Below are 24,519 nucleotides of genomic sequence, written 5' to 3' on the forward strand. Positions count from 1 at the left end.
AAGGGTCATCATTCTGCAATGATCATCACCCTGGGGACAGCTGTTCCAGGGTCCTGAAGCAAGAGAAGAGCTCTAGTACGTTAAGGCACTGAGATGGGGGGAGGGGGACATGTCCTTGCAGCAAATATGCAGAGCAAGACCAGAAGGAGGAGGGAGGCATGAATCTGAAACCAGGTGGAGGAGACTAGAGGACATGTCCCTTGCGTTAGTTTTCCCACCAAGCAATGATTCAAAACCAACCCTTAACGTGCTACAACCATATGAATAAACACACTGTATGGCCTTCCCTCATTTCATTTTTATTTTTTGAGAAAGAGTTATTCTAAGAAGACATGCTCTCCTTCTGATACCTGCCCATCTTTTGGCTCATGGCAACCCTTGTTTCATTCTTGGGTCAATAGGTGTCATCAGTGCATCAGAAGCCAAGAGGAAAGTCACCTTCTAGGGACATTGTTCTCCATAGACTCCGCTTGAGCCAATTTAACTTTGTCACCAAGAGCTGGGAGTTTAGTCCCCATCTCCACCTGATGGCGTTGAGAGTCTCTGAAGCGGCCTCTTTTTCTCTTCAGTTTGACAAGTGCTTGGATATCGATTTCCTTCAGAGTTGCTCCTCGTTGCTCTCAAACACAGGGTTGCTGTAGGACACCCCCTGCATGTCAGAGTAGGAGGTTTGGTTTAGTGGGGGCCAGCTTGAATCATTCGCCAGGTTCCTCTGCCATACCCGATACTGGCTTTTTGAATGATAACCAAAACATCTCTTGACTGCTGTCCACAGAGCGCGGTTTTCAATAATGGCCTTCTGTAAGATAAAAGATAAATCATTTTGTGATTTGAGTTACCTAATAATTCGATAGATCATAACCAGACACTGTTTCAGTGTTGGCTTAGATTCAGCGTAACAAAATTCTTGGACCTAAGCAAATATTAAGTAGTTTTGTAGTTTAAGTTTTCTTAAATTTCCCTACTTAAGGAACTCAGCTGCATGAAGGAACTTTCAAAACCCTGGGGACTTAAGCAGGAAGCAGCCTACCTCAAGGATAGCTTTCAGGAATTTCACATCTAAATTAAATTTAAGATCATTCGAATTCTACATTTTGCACCATACCGCATTTAACTTCATGCCTTACAAAATGGCATTGTATACAATGCTTAGCGTTTTATAGAAGTGAATGCGTAGAAAGATGCACAGTGGGTCTTTGAGGCTCTCCGGCAATGCACTGCTAGCTATGAGCACAGGCCTGGGACATCTAGACAAAGGCCTCAGTCTTGGGGTTGGAGAGTTCTAGATTCATTTCGTAACTATGACTATGGCCAGGTCATTAGTCTGAGACCTGTGTCCAATTCCCACCACTGAAGAAGAAGAAAGCCTGAACCTGTTGGGTTAGAAATAATAATCCCTTCCTCATATGTGCTGTAAGGATTATACAACAGCCCTTGCAGTGCAGGCCGGGCAGGACAGGGCAAGGCAGGGCAGGGCATGGCTGGCACCCTTTCCCTGCCCTTCTGAACTACTATTTAAACTACTGGTTGGGTGCAGGGGCCCAGGTTGCACAAGCTTTGCCTTCACTAAAACCAATTTTTAATGGTATAAGAGTGCTGCCTCTTGTAAAAACATTCAGGGCTGGACAGACAGCTTCGCAGTCAGGAGCACTGGCTGTTGGTTGTTTCTGTCAAGGACCAGAGTTCAATTCCCAGCACCACATGGCAGATGACAACCATTTGCAGCTCCAGTTCCAGAGGATCTGAAGGTCTCGTCTGTCCTCCTCAAACACCACATGCACACGGTACACAGATACATATTCAGGAAAAATGCTCATACACATAAAAAAAATTAATTACAAACATTTTGGACTGCTACTACATTCCATGAAGTCTGAAGCTTAAGAGAAACTAGTCGTAAGGCAAATAACAGAAAAGGTCAACTGTGTGTCTGTCTGTCTGTCTGTCTGTCTGTGTGTATGTCTGTCTGTGTGTGTGTGTTGTTCTATTTTATCATATTTTGTCCAAAAGTTGAGTATCTTAGATATTTTCATAACAGAAAATAAGAAGCTGACAAAAATAACTGATTTTGGTGTCCATCCAGTGTATCTATTGTAAACTGACTTAATGATGAACTATGGGAGATCCAGTTTCCTAAAACCTGCCTATTTTTGTTACTTGACACTCATGGTACAACACAGGAACACTAGGAAGCACACAGCTGGGGACAGCATACCATGACATAGATGACCTCTGGGACACTAAAAAGCAGGAGACACATCCCTCCAGGGGACCCGCCATCAGAAATAAGGAACTGCAGCCAGCCTGGATGGAGACATCTCAGAAGCCCGCGGGCAGCTTGTTTGTAAAACAGTTGTTCCCATTTCTCCTAACCTTAGCCCTGGACAATGGCTGTATAGATTTCATTTGTGCATGACTGCTTTTCAGTTGGCTTTGGTGTGCATAATTCTATTATATCTGACTTTCCTACTTCTCCTTCTGCTCTGGTGAGTTCTGTGAAACTAGATGTTCCTTGATGTTATGATTCTTAAACAATTAAAAATTGAGGCATAGGGACACAGCACAGCCCTAACGACCCAGGTGCATGCTGTGTGTTCTCATCTTGGAAACAATGTAATAACTGCACAATGGTAGTTCCAGATTAATGTTTGACTTACAAAGAAAGTTTGAAGAAATTGGTAAAAAAGAAAAAATGAAACAGAGCCATGTACTGCTAGAGTCATACAGGGTCCATACCAGAAAGTGAAGAAATATATTGGAACTATGAAAATCATTAGTATAAGAGACATAATCAAATGGAATAAGGGAACACAAATGTGGGATGCTTTAATTCAGGAAGGAAAAAGCTGTAGAGTGCAATGTGCACAAGCAGAAAGCTAGCGGAACTGCTGAGGTAAGGGTTAACATGACTCTTTCTGGCCACTGCCTGGCAGCTTTGCCCATGTCATTTATCCTTAGAGCTTCACGGGAAACCAAATGTTGCTGACCTCAGAGCTCTGATCTATAAAGTATAATGAGTTAAAAGTTAAAGTTTAAATAATGTTAAGTTTGAAAGTATTATTTTGGGCCCAGACTTGGGAATAGGGGAAGCTTGAAACTTTGGGGAACAATCATAATTCTTAATTCTTTGTGAGAGGTGATCATTCTTTTGAACTTGACACATTTGGTAATGATTATACAATGTCTTTCTGTCTACCTTTTTTCTTTCTTTTGGAGTAACAATAAAAGACTGGAGCAAGTTAAAGGTGAGGGAGTGTATGTGAGAGCGAAAGGAGAGCACACGGGAAGTGTGTGATGTATTTGAGGTGTGTGTGAGGTGTTGTGTGTGTGTGTGTGTGTGTGTGAGGTGTGTGTGAGGTGTTGTGGTGTGTATGGTGTGTGTGTGAGGTGTGTGTGAGGTGTTGTGGTGTGTGTGGTGTGTGTGTGTGAGGTGTGTGTGAGGTGTTGTGGTGTGTATGGTGTGTGTGTGTGTGAGGTGTGTGAGTGCAAGAAAGGAGTACACAAGAGTGCAACATCTAGCCCAAGGAGGGAGCCAAAGTGTGCACTGTCTCAAGCTGCAAGCAAGAGAGAGAGAGACAGAGAGACAGAGAGAGAGAGAGAGAGAGAGAGAGAGAGAGAGAGAGAGACAGAGAGAGAGAGACAGAGAAACAGAGAAAATGCAACCTCAAGCCTTGAAACTTGCCTGTCAGTTTATACCTGAAAAAGTTGCCTGTGTGTTTTCTTACGAGCCTTCCAGATATCCCTGCTTCCAGTTGAGAAGCCCGATCCTGTGCTGGGGCTGGACCCCGGCAGCACACCTTGCCAGAGTCTCTTTCAGTACACTCGAAGGCTTCTTGGCAGACATGAAGACTCAGAGAGCCAACTTCAGCTTCTGGCCAACCTCAGTGCCTACCAGACAGATCTGGTCTCCCTTCCCAGAACAGAAAGATGGTAGCTCTTTTTACAGACATTTTCAACCGGGAGAAGGCAGGGTCACTGAAACCACCTTCAAGTTTTTAAATATAACAGGTGGAGGGAACCTTAGAATTTCTTCAAACAAATTAAATGAAAGATGAGATGTGGTTCTCCATGTTGTGTGGAATTTCCCTCCTTATCCCTAGTGTGACTACTTATACCTCCTTGCTTGTCATTCTCCAAAGGACAACTGATGGACTGATGGATGATCTGCCTTGTGCTGCTGCCTTATAAGTTAAATGCATAGCTAGAAGCAAAAGTGAGGCTTTGTTGAGAATCCATTTCTTCAAAAGAACTCTATGTAAGCTTTTCCAGCTGACTACTCAGTTCTTAAGTCCTTATGTACATACACATGCATGCACAGTAATAAGGAAGATGAGTATTATTAAAGCTATTCATATAAGCTCCCATGCTTCTGAGCAGACAGGGCATGAGACTCCCATAGTAAAGTCTCACTCAAGTCTGTTTATTTCTAGGCTACTGTAAGATTAGCATTAGATACAGGCTTAGAGCCAGGACACAGCAAAGCAGACAATACTTAAAACTCTGCAGCAGAAGTCAGCCATCATGCCTGCCCATCATGAGAAAACTGTTGGGACTATGTATAGCTAAACCTGTCCTGGCCAGTATAGTGAGTTTAGCTAAGCTCATCCAGAATTTCTTTATATATTCTGGAACAGAGTGCATCTACAGAGTCACCTAAGGAAAGACTGAGTCCTTAGCAGTCTGTACCTCTCTTAGGCTCGCTCACCACACGAGGCAGGACAGCATAGCACCGGTCACTCTCAATGATAATAACAAAGGCTCACTACTCCATCCCATGGGGAAGGTGTCTAAGGCAGAAGCTCCTATTCCCTGATGCTATTCCTCAGTTTAGAATGCACTGGCAACCCACAATAAACATGCACGTGTGTATCTCCATTCTCACTCAACACGGGAACCAAAGAAGAAGTCTAGCTTTTGGGAGTATCAGTTACCAACCCCACCAGTTGCACATGAACAAGGTCATTTCCAATGTCTGTTTAAATGGCTCTGACCCAACTCCTACTAGAATTAAGCAGGATTTCAGATGCAATAGCTACTAACATGAGTTCTCACCAGAAAACAAAAACTCAATGGCAAGCAAGAGAGGGCATTAACACACAAGTAACCAAACCGTGTGTCTGCTTACTCCACACGGAGTGTGAATCCCACCCCTCTGCTATCTTTATTCTACAAAATTGCCCTAGGATATTGACCTAAGGGTCAATGAACTGTTATGGGAAGAACAAATGTACAAAGGCATGATTGAGAGGTTGACAGACACAGTAAGGAATGGTAAGTGCCACAATAGAGGGTGACAGCTTATTGCTTACACTGGTTTCTGTTGTGTTTGCTTCTGAGTGCATTTAAGGGCTCTTGCTTATTTTTACTTGATTTGTCTAGTTTTGGACTTTGGAGATTGAATCTCCCCATGGAGTCAAGTCTAGCCTCAAACTCTTGACCTCTCTACCTCAGCCTTCCAAGTTCTAGGATTGCAGATAGGCAGTACCACCAGCCTGGAAAGATTTATGTCTATTAAACACCTAGCATGTGCTTCTTGCTGCTGACATTTCAGTCTCCTTTTCTCTCCCCACATTATATGTGTGTGTGTGTGTGTCTGTATATGCATATGTATATGTATGTATATAGTATAATGGCATAGATCATATATATCACATATATATCATACATATATACATATATATATACACCACATATATGGTACACATATACATGTATTCACACACACATGTATATGCCATGTATATTTATACCATACCTGACATTTCTCCTCTCCTTTATGGATGCCTTCATTGGGTATTGCCTTTCAATACCAGGCTTTGAAGAAGGGAGATTATATAGTAATAATAAAGGAATGGTAATAAAAATTCAGTAAAAATAGTATAATAAAGTCAGTGGTAGAGTGCTTAACTAGCAGGTGCAAGACCCTGAGTTCAGTCTTCGACACTGAAGGCAGAACAAAACAAAAAACAAAAGCAAAAAACAAAAACAAAGACAAACCATGTACCAAGATAGGAAATGTCCCAAATAGGAAAATCCACGGGGACAGAAAGTGTGTTTGTGATTGTCAACATAGAGGGGAAGGGGATGAAAATCAATTGCTAATGGCTTGCAGGATTTTCCAGGGGTGGGGGATGAAATGGTTCTTGAACTGGGTAGTGTTAATGGTTGCACACTCAGCAACTATACTAAAAACCACCTGTGCTTTAAAATGGTGAGTTTTATAGTGCATAAATCATATCTCAATTGTAAAATGTGCCTAGACTGGGGAATTTTAAGAATGAATAGAACCTTAAAGAACACAAATGCATCCGCCCTACCACACTTTACAAACGAGAAAAACATTAGCATGTCTTCTCATCAGGGATGAGACACTGCACACTGTGCAAAACCTTTGCACACTGTGTGACGGAAGGGCCATCACAGTGCTGAGTCTTTGCACGTTACAGTTGCTCCATTCCCAAACTCCCAAAGAGCTAGGCCACACTGACACACACAGCAAACAGCCTGAGGGTACTTACCTCCACAGCAAGGGACACAACGAAGTTGGAGCTGACCATGATGAGAATATAGACTCTCCACAGGACGGGAGTGCACAGCAGCTGGCAGAAGAGGAAGCACATGTAGGCTTAGAAGAAACATGCTGGAAAAGTTTCCATGCTCACACTGGATATTTGTATAGGCTATACATTACGGCAAACACACACACACACACACACACACACACACACACACACACACATGAGCAATGGTTCAGGAGTTAAGAGCACTTATGTTCTTTCAGAGGCTTGACAGTTCAGCTCCCAGCATCCACATCATCATGCAAAATATAAATGGCATGTGTATATAGTATATATTACATAAATATACATATACATATATATATACATATACATAAAGAACTTATAAGTAAGTGTTGAACACTGATGTTCATTTGAGAATTGTGACTCTTTTTTCTTTCTCTCTTAGTCTCTTTCTTTTATCTAAAATTTCTATATTTACTAATTTTGGTCATTTTTAAATAAAAACAAATAATAGTAAACCCTTTTCATCTGCTCGCTTTTTGTTGTTTTCAAGAGGGAATTCAGGAATGTCACTTTATTCCCAGGCATCTCTGAGGACACATGTGTGAAACTTCCACTGTCACAATGTGGCCTTCTGTCTTCCGGTGCCATGTTTCTCTTCATCTGAAACCTTCCTTGAAGTACTCAGTCAGGGCTGCTCTTTCAGAGCTTTGCCTGAGCAGCACAGTCCGTGCCCTCATGAGGGTACTAGCCAAAGGAGAGCATGGAGCTAAATCAAGCCCTTCCCACACTTCCTCTGCCTTCCTCCAACTCCTCTTCAGGCACAGTGTCTGATATATATATATATATATATATATATATATATATATATATGCATGCAATGAACTAATGGATGATGGAAGGATAGATGGAAGGATGGATGGATGGATAGATGGATGAATGGATGAATGGATGGGTGTATGGATGCATGGGTGAAAGGTTGGATCAGTATATGGATTGATGGATGGATGGATGGATGGATGGATGGATGGATGGATGATGGGTGGGTGGATAGATGGATGGATAAGCCAAGTAAGCTCTGTTGTGCACTACATGTCCTATACAATCTCTCATATGCTGATGGGAGCAAAAGCTGATGCAATCCTATGGGGAACAATGTTCTCTAAATTATTATTTTGAATCCATTTCTATGCATTTGCTCCTGCCATATACTTGTACATGACTGAAAACATTTGTACATAGTTCTTCTACTGCGTCTTTGTAAGGCAACAAACTAGAAACAGCTACATGTTAATTAATATGGGATTACATATAAGTTATGATATATATATAATCTACACCATGAAATACAGTGCAAATGTATATATAACAAAATATGTTATAATTAAAAATAATGAGGAAGGCTTATGTGCTAGTATGGCACAATTACCAAAGTACACTATTACATGAAAGAAATAAGGTACAGGACTGTGTATATTGTTGTAACAGCTATGAAAACGTTCCACTCAGCTCTCCTGCTGCTGGGAAGATAAATACACACAGCTATGAAAATGTTCCACTCAGATCTCCTGCTGCTGAGAAGATAAATATTGACCACCCCCAAAAGTATACTCAACATCTATGACAACCTCCACCCTAAAGCTATACTTCCCATGAGCTACACAGGGCCAAAAAGTAAGAACATCATGAATTCTTGTGAGGCTCTCTTCTCTAAGACGCCAGGCACCACTGAGAGGGTCTCAGCTTAATCCTTAAGTCAGTGTGGACTGAGGCACTTCTCATGGGGCCCTCCTCTTCCTCCCCTCTCCACTTCGCTGAATTTGGTCTTCACGGTGGTCTGACACCTCTCCTCACTTTCCCTGGCTTTTGATCTTTCCTCCCGCAGATATCTTCTACAATAAATAAATTCCTTTCCCAGCACATCCCACTTTGACACCAACATCACCGAACAGCAACAAACGGAGTAGTTTGCTACCGTTGTATAAAAAGGTGGGAGAAGGTTCACATACATAGAATCACATGTACTTCTCTGTGTATATATAAAATAGAGTATAAGAATACATTTTTAAAAACCTGATGCCATGGGTTGCCTCCAGAGGGAAGCTGCATTGGAAAGAATATTTTACTGTACTTACATTTTTAGAAACTTTTAAACCACGTGAATGTATTTGTTAGTAACACACACACACACACACACACACACACACACACGCATCCACACACACACACACACACACACACACACACACACACAGACGCATGCACACGCACATTTAGGATGTGAAACAGCATGATTCAATTCATAATAAACTTTGTAAATTTGAGGCAAAGCCCATTTGCAGTACATGAATTTTAAAAGGTGGAAGAATAATAATGTTATAAATTTTCCTTGCCTGAATAGTCCACATTTTCTAAAATAGGCCCATATTTACTTAATGAAAAGGCTTGGTTTTAATGAACAATGCCTCTTTGCAACATCTTTGTAGTCCTGCTGTCACAGACTCTACACAAGTTCTCACCCAACAAAACCGCACCCCCTTTATTCTGCCAGTGTGCCAGTCAGACTGTAAGAGTCATATATAAACATACATACACATATCCATCATATGCATACACATACACACACATACACACATATACATATATTCACTTTCCCTCACTTGAGTAGGTAAAATTATGATATCTTGCATTTCAAACGTCTCAGTTATGTTTTTTAAAATGTAAGAGACAGAGGAGTAAGGCTCTGTGAAAGCACCTTTTCAAATATAACTTTTGAAATGAAAGTACAGAAAAGCGTAGTTTTTAAAAAGTAAGTACAGATTTGAGAATTAATCTAAAGACTGCTGCAAGGAAAAGTTCTTTAAACAGCATTTGAAAGCACAGCATGCGTAAGCTGACTTTTCCGAATCTTTTAAGGGATTTTGTTTTCAATGAGAACTGGCTCAATACTTGTTCTAAGGCTATGTTTAGTCCCAGAATGTAACACTTGATGCAGTCTTATTTCCTGATTAGCTTGAGTAAAAAATAGATATAATGCAGCACTCTTTTAAACTCTGCCATTTCCAAAGTACATAGCCAGTGTCGAGAGTCCCTGTCAGTTACGACAGTGGCCTGCTATCAGAGGCTGGTGACAAAAATACTAACATCGTCATCTTCCAGAGAGGATACTTACGTCCAAACGCCTATGCAACTCTGGGATATCCGCAAATAGAATGAAAAGACATACGCCCATCTGTAAAATCAGCACAAGGACAAATATATCTGAGGAAACAAGAACACAAGCTATCATTTTAAGAACTCATCGTGAGAAGCATCAACATCTATTAACTGACATATTCTAGGCTAATGCTGGTTACATTTACTTGACTTCTGCATTCAAATACAGCATAGTGGATGAAAGCTCTCATGTCTGTTCAGTGGGTCCTCACCTCTACAATCTCCACGCATGTCATGGAAGGGGGGGTCTTTTTTACATCTACATTACATTCCAATTAGTAAATGAATATATATAGGATAACAATGGCAAAATGTCCCCTTGGTAAGGTTTTAAAGACATTCAAGTATCTTGCCTTAATACAAGTCTTCTGCCTCAAATTCATTTCTGGAAAACCAAGAATGCCATAAATACATGAGAATTTAAATTGTGATTATAGAAAGATGAGCATTCAACAGCTTCTTCATCCCAATGAGGAAAAGAGAGAAAATTATTCTTCCTGGAACAATTTCATATTGAGGATATTGATCCTTCAATTTATCCTTCTGAATTTCCACAATCAGAGAGTTAGTATCACTATACGAATACATGTCTCAGAGACTAAGGACACGGACTTCTCCTAAAGAAACTCTCTGCCCCAAATTACTCCAGCCAAGAGTGTCCACAATGCTATATGATGGCCTTGTGGACAGACCTACTCCCACTCTGCCACTACACAATACCATCCTGACCAGCCTTCATGACACCAAGTCCCAGCTGAGGGCTGTGACCTTTCTCATGTCCCCAGGATGAATTCTGAAAGATGGGGACAAGATTGGTCTTTACATGGCACTTCCCAACTTAGACTGAGCCCAAGAAACATCACCTAAAGATGATGTCAGGTGGAACCCAGGTATGAAAAAAGAATTTCTTTGATGGGAAGAGAGAGGCAGGGGAATGAGGCTGCAGGGTTTTCTCAGACCTCTGGGCGGAAGTGAAGGGACTCTAGCTGAGACTATGCTATGCAGCTGTTTCCTTCCTGAGAGGCTTGAGCATGCCTGTTCTATGATCGGCAATGGTTAATACTCGTCCTCTGCCTGCACAGAATGTCACTTACAGTTTGTATAGGTGGGCTGCCTAAATGGTTTTCCTTTAGAGAATACAAGAGCCACAACGATACAGTTGATCGTTCCCAAAAACCATATTGTAGTATTCTCAAAACTCGCAAAGGTGCTGTTACTTCTGGTTTTCTCAGGAACATTGGGAGATGCGGATAAGGCTGAAACACTCTCATTTCTCACTGGACAGACACTACAAAGGAAACCAAAAGAGTCAATGGAGTTCCCAGAATACATTTCCATCTGCAGGTCACCATGGCAAACACCGTTAAGAGCAGACATCCAATATCTCATAATTGTTCATTGGTGAAGAAGACACAAGAAAAAATAAGCACAGGCAGACCTATAATTTTGTATAAATAAAAACATTGGCAGATTCAACTGCTGCTTGTTCATTAAGCTGTTCATCCATCATTTATATATAGGATACAGGGATAGAGAAGAGTAAGGCTTCTCTTAGGAGGTTTAAGAACCATTAATTGATACATGGAGTGACATACACTTTATTATTGAACAGGGCAGTTCTGAAAGAAAAAGATATTGATCGTTTCATTGGACATGGTTTAAACTAGGCTGCTTAAAGTGGGACAAACCAGGAAAGTTAGAAGCCCTAGCCACCCTCATTATGAAGCAATGCAGGCAAAAGTGTGTAATAAAAGGACAAATGGTTGTTGGTAATTTCCCCCAAAGGAGTGAAGGGAACTAAAACCCTTGGTAGGTGAAGTCTCATTTGCCTTCCTTCATATGGACCAGATGAGGTTTGACACAAATCAGACTTCAAGAAGCCAGATTTGAGGCCACACTGATACCTGTGATAGTCCATGGAATACCAAGGCTGCTTCTGCACCAGGATGAAGCCCACGATGTGCATAGCCAAGCTGAGAAGGATGTTGAGGATAACCGAGAGCAGCAGAGGTGGTGAGATCAGCCGCCCCGCAGGTCTGAAGGGCACTAGCTTCGGGTTGGCACCATTCAGATTCACTAGGAAATAAATCCAAGGTTCACATGTGTGAGAGCAGGAAAATGTTGGGTTCTTAATCATCAGAGTGGCAGGATTAATGCACCTGCCAAGCCTCCGTCTGCGAAGCTTCTTTTTGCACCAGATGGTAATTAACATCCACAACTGATCAGAGCAGAGAATAAGGAACGCTGGGATGCTCCGCCCTAAATGGTACATCTCCCATTCTCCAAAAAAACTCTGGGATCTTTGCAAACGGGGGAGCAGAAAGGATGTACAGTGAAAGCTGATGGGTGGTGGGAATGAAACAGTGTCTTCTGGACACAGGGCAGTTGCACATGTGAGCTCACGGAAGTCATGGCAGCATGCACAAGATCTGTGCAAGCATAAGCCAGATCAAATCCCAGCACAGAACATGGAACTGGGCATGAAATGCTGCCCCCAGCTGAAGAGTTATTGGCAAGTGATAGCTACTGGGAGAAGGGGAGTCAGTTTTCTCTAAGAGTGTATCCCCAACTAAGTCAGCTCTGCTTCAGTAGAGGGATACACATGCAAGAATACGTATTTGTCCAGCACAAATCAGTCTTGATGGGCTTATTCTTCTAAAGGGTACTAAGTTTGTTAGGAATGGAAGAAAGGTAGAGCAGGGATGAGTTTGTGGAGAGGATGAACGTGATGAAGAAAAAGCACTGGGGTTGGAGAGATGGCTCAGTGGTTACAAGCATTGGATGCTCTTACAGAGGACCTGGTTTGATCCCCAACCCCCACACAGTGGCTCACGACCCTCTGTAACTGAAGTTACACGGGATCCAACACTCTTTTCTGGTCTCTGCAGGCACCAAGCACCCACACGTCACTCTCTTCCTGTTGTCAGATCAAAATGTAAACCCCTCAGCTACTTCTTTAGCACTGTGTCTGCCTGTGTGCCTCGGGTAGGCGATAATACAATCAGAGGTGGTGTTGACATAGGCAGGACCCCAGTCACTTTAGATTTGAATTTCATGGGATGGAAACTTACTAAAACCTTTTGTTTGCATTTTTTTTTACTATTGTTACTGTGGAGGGCGGGCATGTGCCACTGCATGTGTATGATCAGAGGACAACTCTCTGGAGTGGCTTCATTTTCTCCTCCCACTTTCACGTGGGTATCAGGGACTGAGCCCATGTCTCCAGGCTTGCGAGGCAAGCATCTTTAACTGCTGACCCATCTTGACAGACCATACTGGACCATCTTAAGTGAAAGAGTAACAGCATAATATTTACATTTTAACAAAAACTACACTGTGTGAAAGGTAAATGGAGCCACCAAAGACAGTTTGTACAGAAATACTTTAGGACGGCCTGTAGCTTTCTATGTAACTTTTTAAAAAGAGCAATGGGGTCGTCGGCAAGAACGGAAGCCAGAGCAAGTATATGGGCAATGCTGGCCTGGCCCACCCAACAAAATAGGAGAGAGTGATTATCTTGAACTGGCAGAAGGGGAGCCAGGTTGTGATGTGAAGAGATACCATGACCATGGCAACTCTTATAAAGGAAAACACTTCACTGGTGTTGGCTTACAGTTCGGAGGTTTAGTCCATTATCATCATATTGGGCAGTGAGGCACACAGGCAGACATGGTGCTGGTCGGGGTAGAGGTAGCTAAGAGTTCTACATGAAGAACCTTAGGAAGCAGGAAGAAAGCAACACTGAACCTGGCTTGGGCTTTTGAAACACCAAATCCCATCTCAGGGATACACTTCCTTCAATAAGGCCACACCTCCTAATCTTTCTCAGGTAGTGCCACTCCCTAATGACTAAGCATTCAAATATACAACCCTATTGAGGCCGTTCCTATTCAAACCACTCATTACAGAACTTTATATTCATTAGATGGAAAGACTGAAGAAAAGAGGAGAACTCAGAATGACTCATTTGAGTAACTAGGGAGGGCGCGATGTTATAGACTGTAAGAGGTATGAGGAAAAGGACCGTTTTGCTTCCCTTTTCTTGCTTCATTGACCTATCCCAAAGGCCTGGAGCATTAAGTAGCACAAACAAGCCACTTGGTAAGTTCACGTAACTAGGTCTGGAAGAATCGAGAGTTTAGCTCAACTATGTAATGTGCGGGCCCTGCTAAATACGCCAAGCTGGATGCTTCTTCATTCCAGAGCTCCAGGTAATCCTTTTGTCTGCAGATATAAACTAAGGAGTCATCACACACAGATGACTTTAAAGTCCTGTGACTAGTTGACATCCCTTAGAGGCAGGATGCAGGCTAAAGTCAAGATGCTCTGAGAACAGGGTTTAAGGAGATTAAAAAGGAAAGAAATGGAAGCTGTGTCACTTAAGCGGTAGATGAACTCCGGAGAGTGTGCTATCACTAAAGTGAAAAGAAAGAAATCTTTTGAGGAGAGGGTGGTGTTGAGAGACCAGTGCTTGAGGAGAAGTGGCCATTGCTATTGACTGCAGGAGAACTTGGGTAGCCACAGGCAGGAGAGTGTCTGAGTTATTGCCTATGCTACCTGAGACACTCTTGTATATTTCTGGGCATGTTTTTAGAATGACTTGTCATGAGAGCTGTTAAAATTATAGAAGAAAAGGCATGAGCGCAAGACCACTGCACATGTAAAAAGAGCCGTACCTTTGTAGCAAGTTAGTCATTTGCACCCTCCCAGACAGTAATGACTGGGGTGAGTCACAAAGGATAGCTATTGCTGCTCAACTCTCAAAGGAGAGTGAGCCGTGGAATTGAAAACCCATGTTCACGTGAAACCTTACATGCAGATATTCAAAGTCGTTTTTGTCTTAACATGTCAAAACTGGAAAGCAACAGAGTTGTTCTTCGTAGGCGAATGGAGAAATAAACTGTGCCACAGAGACAACAGAATATCGCTCAGCACATTAAAGAGGTAAACATCAAATATGTGTAGAAACCTCGAATGTATAGCGTTATTATATGAAAGAGACTGATCTGAAAGGCCTGGTGAGTGCATAATCCCAACTGCAGAAGTTTCTGGAAAGGTGTAGAGACTGTTAAAAGACCACAGTGGTTGTCTTAAGTTTGGGGAAAGGAAGAATGAAAGGATAGAGCATCAAACATTTTTGGAGGTAAACATTCTGTATGGTAGCACAATGTTAGGTATCTGTCCTACATCATGTACAAACTCTTGGCATTTGAGACTAAGAGTAAAGCCAAACGAAACCATGAGCTTTGGGGGAATCGTAACGTAGAGATGCACAGAGGCCAATGTGGCTCCTTGGGGCAGGGATGAGGCTTACAGTAGGGGGAGTTGTGTATACTCAGCGTGGGGAAGGCAGAAAGGAATCTCTGTACCTTAGTCTCAACATCGCTGGAAACTTAAAATAGCTTGAAAAGCTCTCATGAGTTGAAATTTTTCCCTACATAGGAGACAGTCCACATGCTCATTAGAAAGGTGGGAGGTGGGAGCGTTACGATGGCAGAATTGCCCTTAAGTGCCACTTTCTGTGGCAAGAGGCGGCAATTCGGAGGTCATAAAGATCAAAGCCATTCAGCTCTACAAGTGAAAAGCACATTTCAGCTGCACCTACACCGAAAAAGCGCACCAAAGTCATTTCCCATTTCCCAGGTGCCTTTTCATTCCGGTTGATTAGTGCCCACTTATAGACGCTCTGCATTTCAGGGGAACCGCAAAGAGCCCGTTTCTCCCTTTGTTAACATTTTCTTTCAATAGACTTGAGTATTCTATGGCCACACCCTGTCTCTGAGACTAGGCTATACATTCCTCCTGCTGCTGGACAGCCCTCCCTGGGGTGGAGGGAAGGCAGGAAGCAGAGGCACCTCCAGAAAGAAAGTTGTAAAGTTCTTACTTGTTACACCAATAAGAGTCGTGATGGCCAGATCCTGGAATAGAAACTGGTAATTCGAGAGGCTGTTTGTCTTCTGCAAACAAAACAGAAGGCAGAGGAAAGAGTGACGAGCTTGGAGATAAAGCTCAACAAGAATTGCACTGTGTCTCCCTACAACTTTAATTTTTTTTTCAAGCGGCTTACTGAGGACACGGCATGATTCGGGGGGCTGCTTGGCTTGGTGAGTGGTGGTGGCTGTGGAAACCCAGGTCTTTGAAACCCTCTAGCTACGGGAGAGCTTCCTGTGTGAGCTTCCCAGGCAGGGTCTCCTGCATCGATGATACCCAGAGCTAAGGGAACGCCCTACTTGATCTGTCTCATCCTTTTCTGTTCATTAACAGAACGTGTGGTTTGGTCTGGTACAATAAACCGTGCATCCCCCGTAGTCAATGTAACAGCTGTTTGGTAATCTTCCACAGTTTTCACCGATGGAAAGTTAGGGCAACTGAATTCACAACGCGTGTCTAAGGCACGGTTAAGTGAGATGTTAGGCACTTTTGATAAACTGTCTTGCTGTTCTTGCAAAAGATTGTTTGAGCCTCTGATTTCAGGCATGCTGCTTCCCTGCTCTCGCACTAGAGAGGAGAGGAGATCACAGTACCCCATATTGAATGACACTTCTGAGGGCAGTGAACTGTTAGGATTCCAAAATAAGATCAAATTCCCACAAGCAGCTTAACCTCTATGCCCTCATCAGAGAGGCTGGAAACCTATCTGAAAGCAAGGTTTTGAGACCAAGGGCCTGAGCCGAGGAGAGAGCAAATACAAAGCAAGGAGGAGTGTGGATGAGGCGTCTGCAGGGGTGGCCCCCTTCCTTGGTGTTGGAGAGTGAGAGCACACTGAAATCACACACAATCGTGACCTCCGTTCTCCTTTATATCCTGCTAACTGGTAAGAGTCACCACACAACACATGCGTTTATTTTTACATCACAACTCGCTGGCCTGTGTAGGGAATGGCAGCTATGATAGGTTATTTCCCCCTTGAAAGTCAATTGCTAAGTTTTCATGACTGTTAAAATCTAGGTGTTAAACACGGCTGGAAAAAAAAAAACACACTTAAATCACGCGAACATACCACTAAGTTAACTGCATGAAATGAAGGTAGGATATATTCAAAGCTCGGTGCTACTTCCTTTTCTCCAGTAGTGTTTCTATAATCTACGCTCCTGGGTTATTTCCAGCTCCTGTGTCTATACGGTACATAAGTGTGTAATGACTGCTACTGTCTGTTTTCCTTGTTCACATTTAGGTGTACCAGGTGGGTAGCTGGACATTCACACCCCTGAAGCTGCAAAGGGAAGTCTGCTGTGATGACTAATGTCGGTGGTCAACTTGACGTGCCTAGGAAAAGAAACTTCAGCTGAAGAATTACCGCCATCAGATTTGCCTGTGGACAGGCCAGTGGGATGTCTCCTTGATTGTGAACTGACAGAGGAAGACCCAGTCCACTTTGACCTGGGCCAACGCGGGGAGGCAGGACTAGGCTATGTAAGTAAAGTAACTGAGCAAGCCAGGAAGAGAGTCTGTGAGCAGGGTTCCTCCACGGACTCCTGCTTCACACTCCTGCCCTGAGTTACTGTATGTATTCCCTTAAGTGATGGACGGAATCCATAAGACAAACAATCCCTTTCCTCCCCTAAGTTGCTTTTGCCTCATCATTTACCACACACAGTAACAGAGCATCGAGCTAGAATGCCCGTTATTAAAGCGCTACTCCAGCACTAGAACCCACTCTTCAATAAATAGAACTGGGAAAGCAGGTACCTGGTCCACACGGCTGAAAGTGACAGTGAGAATTAAATGACATTCTATTCTGTTCCTCGGTTATCACTTGAGGTTGTGTTACTGTATCCGAGAGCCACGGCTTGTCCAGCTCTCGGGGACACTTTTAGGACACTTGATCCACAAACATCCGGGCATTTAGCTCCCACCGGTTCAACTACTTGCTTTAGCTCTCACTAAAGGAGGCTTAGCCCCAAGTCGTACCCAGTAGAGCAGCAGAACACCAACATACTGAATCATGCTGTACAGGGCCATGTACTTAAACATGCAAAAGGACGTAACGAGAGCTGCGCGGCCTTCCCTGTGGAAGAAAAGGAATGAGAAGAGATGAGGAGTGTGGCGGAGGGAAATGCTGTTGTTCTGTGCTGTTTTTTCTCATCTGAACTTAGAACCACAAAAATATGTAAAAAGCCAGACATCTGCTTATAGGATAGCCTGTCTCCAACTGTGCACAGCCTTGAGCCAGTGGGAGCTAAATGCCTGATTGTTTGGAAAAGAGCAGTTCTGGGCCAGCGTCCATAGCCTTGACCCAGCAATGGACACTGGTTTACAGCTACTTTTGTCCGCTATGCTTGAAATGGTTTCGGCTCTTGAACTCTGAGCTAGGGGACCCGGGAGCCAGTCTCGAACCTCATACACAGTTGCTGATGTGATTTGGAAGATCACTCCCCTGTCTCAGTTCCTGCATCTGTGAACTAAGGGAAGTAAAGAAGGTCTGGGAGCATTTTCAAGCAGGTGCTTTGGGAATTTGGCAAATGTTTGATCCAGATTTTACCTCGGAAATTCTAACCTTTCCTGTACTAAACACGGTGTGTCCACTCAAATCTCCTGTGCCTCAGATTTAAATAGACTAGACACAATGAGCGTGTTCCTCGGTGCCATCGCTGGCTGATGCTGGACAAATACCATATTCAAGCACAAGACAGATGGCATGTAAATTACCACTTCTATTTCATTTGGGGTTGGGACTCGGACTTTAATTTGCTTGGTGTTATACCTTCCTATTGGTTTGAGACCAGATCCTCAAGTCAGGTCTTGCTGCTGTCAGTGGTTCTACCAGGGAGGTAATTTCTTTCAGTTTCTCACCTCCTCAAGTGAGGTTTTCTCAAGACGCTGTTGAAAGCAGCTAATTTCTCTTCCTCGGCCACAATGTGACCTTTTACACGACCCGTTTTATTCTTGTTAGCACATAGGAATCTCTATGAGAGCTGTCTTTACGGCCTCCCTTACATCCTGGCACTAAGTTCCAGTTCAACAAATCTTAGTCAAGGCCATGGATAAACAAGAGAGGCTAACCTACTCATTGCATTAATACGGCAGAAACAGTATGCTAGTGAAGAAGACATGGTCTCCACCCTCCGTGGCCTCTGGTCACGGGCATATATCACTCAGGTTATTTACTCCTGGTTTCTTCATTTACAAAAGAAATACTAGTCATATCTCTATCTGCAGGCTATTTTATTTTCATTTTTTATTGGATATTTTCTTTATCTACATTTCAAATATTATCCCCTTCCTGCTTTCTCCTCCATCCCCCTATCCCATCCCCCACCCCCGTCTCTATGAGTGAGTATGAGTGTTTCCTCACCCACCTACCCACTCCGTCCCACCTTCCTGACCTAGAATTCCCCTACACTGTGGCATCGAGCCTTCACAGGACCAAGAGCCTCTCCTCGCATTGATGCCCAACAAGGCCATCCTCTACTACATATGTGGCTAGAGACATGGGTCACTCCATGTAGACTCTTTGGTTGGTAGTTTAGTCCCTGGGAACTCTCGGGTATCTGCTTGATATTGTTGTTCTTCCTATGTGGTTGCAAACTCCCTCAGCTACCTCAGTCCTTCCTCTACCCCCTCCACTGGGGACCCCATTTTCAGTCCAATGGTTGGCTTTGAGCATCCACCTCTGCTTTTGTCAGGCTCTGGCAGGGCATCCCAGGAAAAAGCTCTATCAGGCTCCCATCAGTCTGCACCTCTTGGCATCATAATATGCTATCAGATACATTTTAAATTATAATCAGATGCTGTGTTGACTGAGATTGACCACTATGATGTTCCTACTAGTCAAGCTAAGTGTCCCAGCAGTACAAATATAGAACCAAGATGAATTCAATAGGCACATCAAGCAGTAACGAAGATTTTTAAGACTGGGCATGAGAAATGTACCCCAAGAAAACACAAAGGACCAAGAGGTTAAGAAGGTAAGTGCATTCTCCCAGGAAAATGCATCAAAACTAAATTGCTAGTGTAATTCAAAGCAGTGACAACCGTTTTTAAAAGTGATCTAACTTGGCCAGGCAGTGGTGTCACACACCTTTAATCTCAACACTCAGGAAGCAGAGACAGGTAGATCTCTGTAAATTCAAGGCCAGCCTGGTCTACACAATGAGTTCAAAGACAGCTAGGACTACATAGAGAAACCCTGTCTCCAGCAAAAAAAAAAGAAAAAGAAAGAAAGAAAGAAAGAAAAAGTGATGCAACCAGTGACTTGTAGAAACAGCACTGTTCTCACAACATTATTTTTACCCCTCCCCCCCAACATTATTTATAACTTCTTTGAAATCCACTAGGCAGGAGAATGTTTATGGTTTTACAAAAAGCACCCCCCTCTACACACCGTTCTTCTGCTTTTCCCCAGAAGAATAATATTATCTGTGCCCAAAAGTCAAAAGAGAAAATAATATTGGGGGAAGCAAGTTCTTACTTGATGAGATGGGGCACACACTCGATGTTTGGAGTTTTAGAAGTGAAAGGAGAGGCCACCGATGCCTCCTGCTCTGATAACGAGATGCCAACATGAGCCATCTTCAGAGCCTGAAAGCAAAGAGTTTGTTTATTGCCTACAGAGAGAGAGAGAGAGAGAGAGAGAGAGAGAGAGAGAGAGAGAGAGAGAGAAGTTGGCCACAAGGTAACCTGTGATCCCCAACCAGACTTTATTCCGTCTGCTATTTCAGAAAGAGATGGCACTAGAAACCTACCAAGGAGGAGGGAATTCTAGAACAAAACTGGACATTATATAACAGCTAGTAACCACTGAATCGTTTAGTGGCTTTACTCAAAACCTTCCCAAGTCCTTGGTGTCAGTTTATTAATCCATAAAAATTATATCCACTTCAAGTATTTTTGAGAAATTGTGGCCCCACACCAATGGCTACTTACCCCACAGTCATTGGCACCATCTCCACACATACCCACAAAGTAGCTTAAAAAGAAAGAAGACGACCAAGTGAATTGAATTGTAAAGAGGATCAAGGCTGGTTTACTCATAAGTCTAGTTTCTCTAGTTTAAACAAAAGTAACCAATTTTACTGAAGGGTTTAAACTTTCTATTGTAAGGTTGTTCCCCCTAGCAGACTGGTCAATGCAATGTGTGACTGCACAGTTCTCACAATGGGTGAGAAACCTAGGACATCACTGGTCACGTCATAGGCACTTCGCCAATGAGAGAACAATTTTCCCCTCCACAAAACTTTTGATGATCACAGCTATGCGAAGAGAAAGCACAGTCAGGAGGTTGCAAGATTTTATCTAGAAACCAGATCTGGGTTTTTGTTGTTCTTGTTTTGTCATTTTTAACATCAGTTCTTAGACTGGAAAGTGACTAGTAAAGTCATAATCACAAGCACAGAGTTTTGGAGGAAATGCATCTTGCTGGTGGTCATAAAGCACCAGGCCCAGAAGTTGAAGAAAGAAAGCAGAGTCCACTTGAGCATGGCATTGATGGTTGGGTGAAGACTCTCGTCTGGAGCTCTTGGCTAAGATTATGATCGTGTGGTTGGTTCCGTACTTCAAGCACTCACAAAACGTGTTGTACTTTGCTTTTACGCTGCTATTAGTAGCCAGTTTATTCTGAATCCCTTCATGGTTTTCCACCATGAGAAGACAGAGCTTTCGAAGTAGAGGAGCTGCCTTAATGACTAAATCATGAATTGGGAAGATGGAGATAGAGTGGGGGTCACAGTGATATGGTCCACCATGAGTTTTCCTTAAATGGAAAGGTGTTGTCAAAGGGGAGAATCCTGGACACTCATTTCATCTGCAAATGGAGACTCTTGGTATTAAAGTGTCCTAATGATGTGACAGAAAGATGCTTTAGCATAAGAATATTTTAATATTGTGGTATTCGATGATCTTTTATGCTATAATTGTGATGATTGATTATGAATACTAAGCCTAAATTCTTGTTCCTTCAGTGGCTGATCTCATAGCCTTCCAGTCTCAGTTCACACTGTAACCTTCTGTGACCCTGTGTTCTCGTATAACAGTTCTTAGCTTTGGGTGCAACAATCACTTACATGAGGAACTTTGCGAAAATGCTGTGTTTGGGACACACGGAATCAACTAAGCAGGGCTCATGGGGGTCATAGAAACTGAATCAACAATCATGGACCTTATAGGGCTCACAGCTGGGTCCTCTGTGTAAATGTTATGATTGTATAGGTTGCTAACTTATGGGATCCCTAAAAGTGGGAGTGGGGATGTCTCTGATGCTTTTGCTTATGATTGGGACCCCTGCCCTCCTACTGGGTCACCTTATCCAGCCTTGATATGAGGATTTATGCCTAGCCTTACTGCAATTTGTTATGCCATGCTCAGATGATATCCCTGGGAGGCCTGCCATTTTTTTTTAATGATGGAAGATGAGTTCATCCGGGGAAGGAGGGAGATGGAGCGGGAACTAGGAGGAGTGGAGGTAGGAAAACTGTGGTCAGCATGTAACATACGTAAAGCATAAAAATTTTAAAAATGAAAATGCCGTGTGCCAGACCCATGAACAATCAAGTCAGCACCACCGTGAAGTGTGGAACAGATACGACAACTTTTTCTAAGTTTCTCAGTGACTGTCATCTACCCCGGTAAGAACTCTTGCCCTAATCCAGTTACACAGCTCCCTGGGCCTGTGGCATCCCCTTTACTGAGGCTTCCATCACTTCAAGCCTCTCTCATCCCCTCCGACTGCCACACCTCCATCACTTCGTCAGGGGCAAAAACACTTACTCCAGTTTCTGGAATTCTTCCACCAGGCTTGACTTCTGCCCAGGAGACATTCTTGCAAAGATGGTCCCATTGATCAGTATCTGCAACAACCACAACAACAACAGGGGAAAAAAAAGGAAAATGTTTCATTAGTCACACACAAAACAGAACACTGCCTGGTGGTCTCTAAGGGAATTTCCTTAGAGAATTCCTGCTTCTTTGCTGGACTGAGCTTCACAAACCACAGCCACTGGTGGATAAGAAAGTCACAACTATTGACATCATCAGTTTGGTGGTGAACAGTTTGTTCCCAAGGAAATATTTCCTTCTCCTCTTCCTCCTCCTCTTCCTCCTCCTCCTCCTTTTCCTCCTTCTCCTTCCTCCTCCTCCTCTCCTCCTCCTCCTCTTCCCTCCTCCTCCTCCTCCCTCCTCCTCCTCCTCCTCCTCCTCCTCCTCTCTTCCTCCTCCTCCTCTTCCTCCTCCTCCTCCTCCTCTTCCTCCTCCTCCTCTCCCTCCTCCTCCTCTTCCTCCTCCTCCTTTTCCTTTTCCTCCTCCTCTTCCTTCTCTTCCTCCTCTTCCTCCTCCTCCTCTTCTTCTTCTTTGTATTTTAAGATGGATATTGAGACTTTTGATATCAAGTAAATACAATAAAAACAAAATATATTTATAAAATAATTTATTTTTTAAAATGCCCTGTTCAGTTCAACCCAACTGCCATGGGGAATATGGCCTTCTCTGCCATATTCTGAAAAATCTTGAGCTTCACAGAAAATTGAACCAATAGAATCTGAGGTATTGCATCAGAGAAATACAGCAGGACCCGAGAAAAGGCAAAGACACGACTGCTTCCCACAAATTGTTCATAACTAGCAGACAATCACCGAGTGATGAAATAAAGACTATCTGTGTTTTAATCATGTTATCTGGGCTTGACCAGTTATGAAACTCAGCTTCTATCCCAAAACTCAATGAGCCCCAGAACATGAATGATTTGAGGGTCTCGCATCCTAACACTGCTTCTCTTCTCCACACTTTAAATCCTTCCGAGTGACAGCAATGTGTCCTTCATTCTCTGTGGCTGTAAACTCAGACCAGCATATAGGCAAAGTCTATTTGTTTATGAATGAGTTACTTCCCTATTATGAATTCATTCCTTGTAAAAAGAGCTTTACATTCAGCCCCTTCAGAAAAAGGGTCTTCTACCACAGACATAACAGCGCTCTCCTATCTTTTCCTGCCTTTCTGTTCCACTGCTGGGCTCCTACTAAACTGTGAAATGCCTTCACCATAGCAACATGGTAATAGCTGTGCGATGCCAAATCTTCCTTGCAGCCACGTTTTCCTGGGGATGGAATAAAGTTCACTCCTCATGCTTATTATGTTCTAATCTAATAGGAAATAACAGACACTTCAAAAAACATTCCCCTCTCTTGTGATGTAAAGAACTACCTAGTTTTGTTTTGTTTTGTTTTTATTTTATCCATTTCCAACATTGAAACTCTTTGGGGTTCATGCTATGTAAATGACATATTCATCCTCTGCACAGAAAGGTCATTCTTCCCTTAAAGCTCACCTTGGGCAATAAGCTGCTGAAATGCTGGCTTATAACCTGGAAGGATTTTCCACTCAGAGCAAAATGGTAACTTCCTTCTCTACCATTTTCTGGGACTTCTTCTCTGATGTTGATGTAGGTGTCCTGCAAAGCGAGGTGAAACTATTTTATGCTCGTCCGATTGCTATAGTGGTTCGGAGCACAAGCATATCTGACAGCAAGGACTGAAGTCAGACTAGGGCTCTTCTTTAAAAGTCACATCCCAGCCCTGTTCCCTTAGAGAACTCCTGTTTCTTTGCTGGACACACACCACAGCCTCTGGAGGATAAGAATATCTCATTCTCATGTCCTCCTCTCATCTCAGTATGATCTCTGTGAGGTCCAGAGATGTGCATACTTCACGGATATCAAGTGTCAGATACATGAGCACTGCACGGTAACATCTCTTTCCTGGAAATGAGAACCTGTTGAGCTCCGTTCTCTAACAGAATAAATATTGTTCCATAAGGACACCATGGAAATAAAATACTAACAAGACTGGAGATA

The 24,519-nt window shown here is 43.0% G+C and overlaps 1 protein-coding gene across 1 annotated transcript in view; it reads right to left on the reverse strand.

Annotated features, from left to right (window-relative positions):
* Window positions 1–278: 278 nt before the first annotated feature.
* Atp13a4 (ATPase 13A4) overlaps window positions 279–24,519 on the reverse strand; it is a 136,636-nt gene continuing 112,395 nt past the window's right edge. The window contains exons 20-30 of the mRNA XM_032899257.1: window positions 23,995–24,117; window positions 22,443–22,522; window positions 20,604–20,646; window positions 20,149–20,258; window positions 17,649–17,745; window positions 15,622–15,694; window positions 11,642–11,813; window positions 10,832–11,025; window positions 9,694–9,782; window positions 6,519–6,599; window positions 279–799 (exon numbers count right to left, since the gene is read on the reverse strand). Coding sequence (XP_032755148.1) covers window positions 599–799; window positions 6,519–6,599; window positions 9,694–9,782; window positions 10,832–11,025; window positions 11,642–11,813; window positions 15,622–15,694; window positions 17,649–17,745; window positions 20,149–20,258; window positions 20,604–20,646; window positions 22,443–22,522; window positions 23,995–24,117 — 1,263 coding nt within the window. The 3' untranslated portion in view covers window positions 279–598. The remainder of the gene's footprint in view (window positions 800–6,518; window positions 6,600–9,693; window positions 9,783–10,831; window positions 11,026–11,641; window positions 11,814–15,621; window positions 15,695–17,648; window positions 17,746–20,148; window positions 20,259–20,603; window positions 20,647–22,442; window positions 22,523–23,994; window positions 24,118–24,519) is intronic.

Source organism: Rattus rattus, chromosome 4 (assembly GCF_011064425.1).
Source record: "Rattus rattus isolate New Zealand chromosome 4, Rrattus_CSIRO_v1, whole genome shotgun sequence".
Lineage (NCBI taxonomy): Eukaryota > Metazoa > Chordata > Mammalia > Rodentia > Muridae > Rattus > Rattus rattus.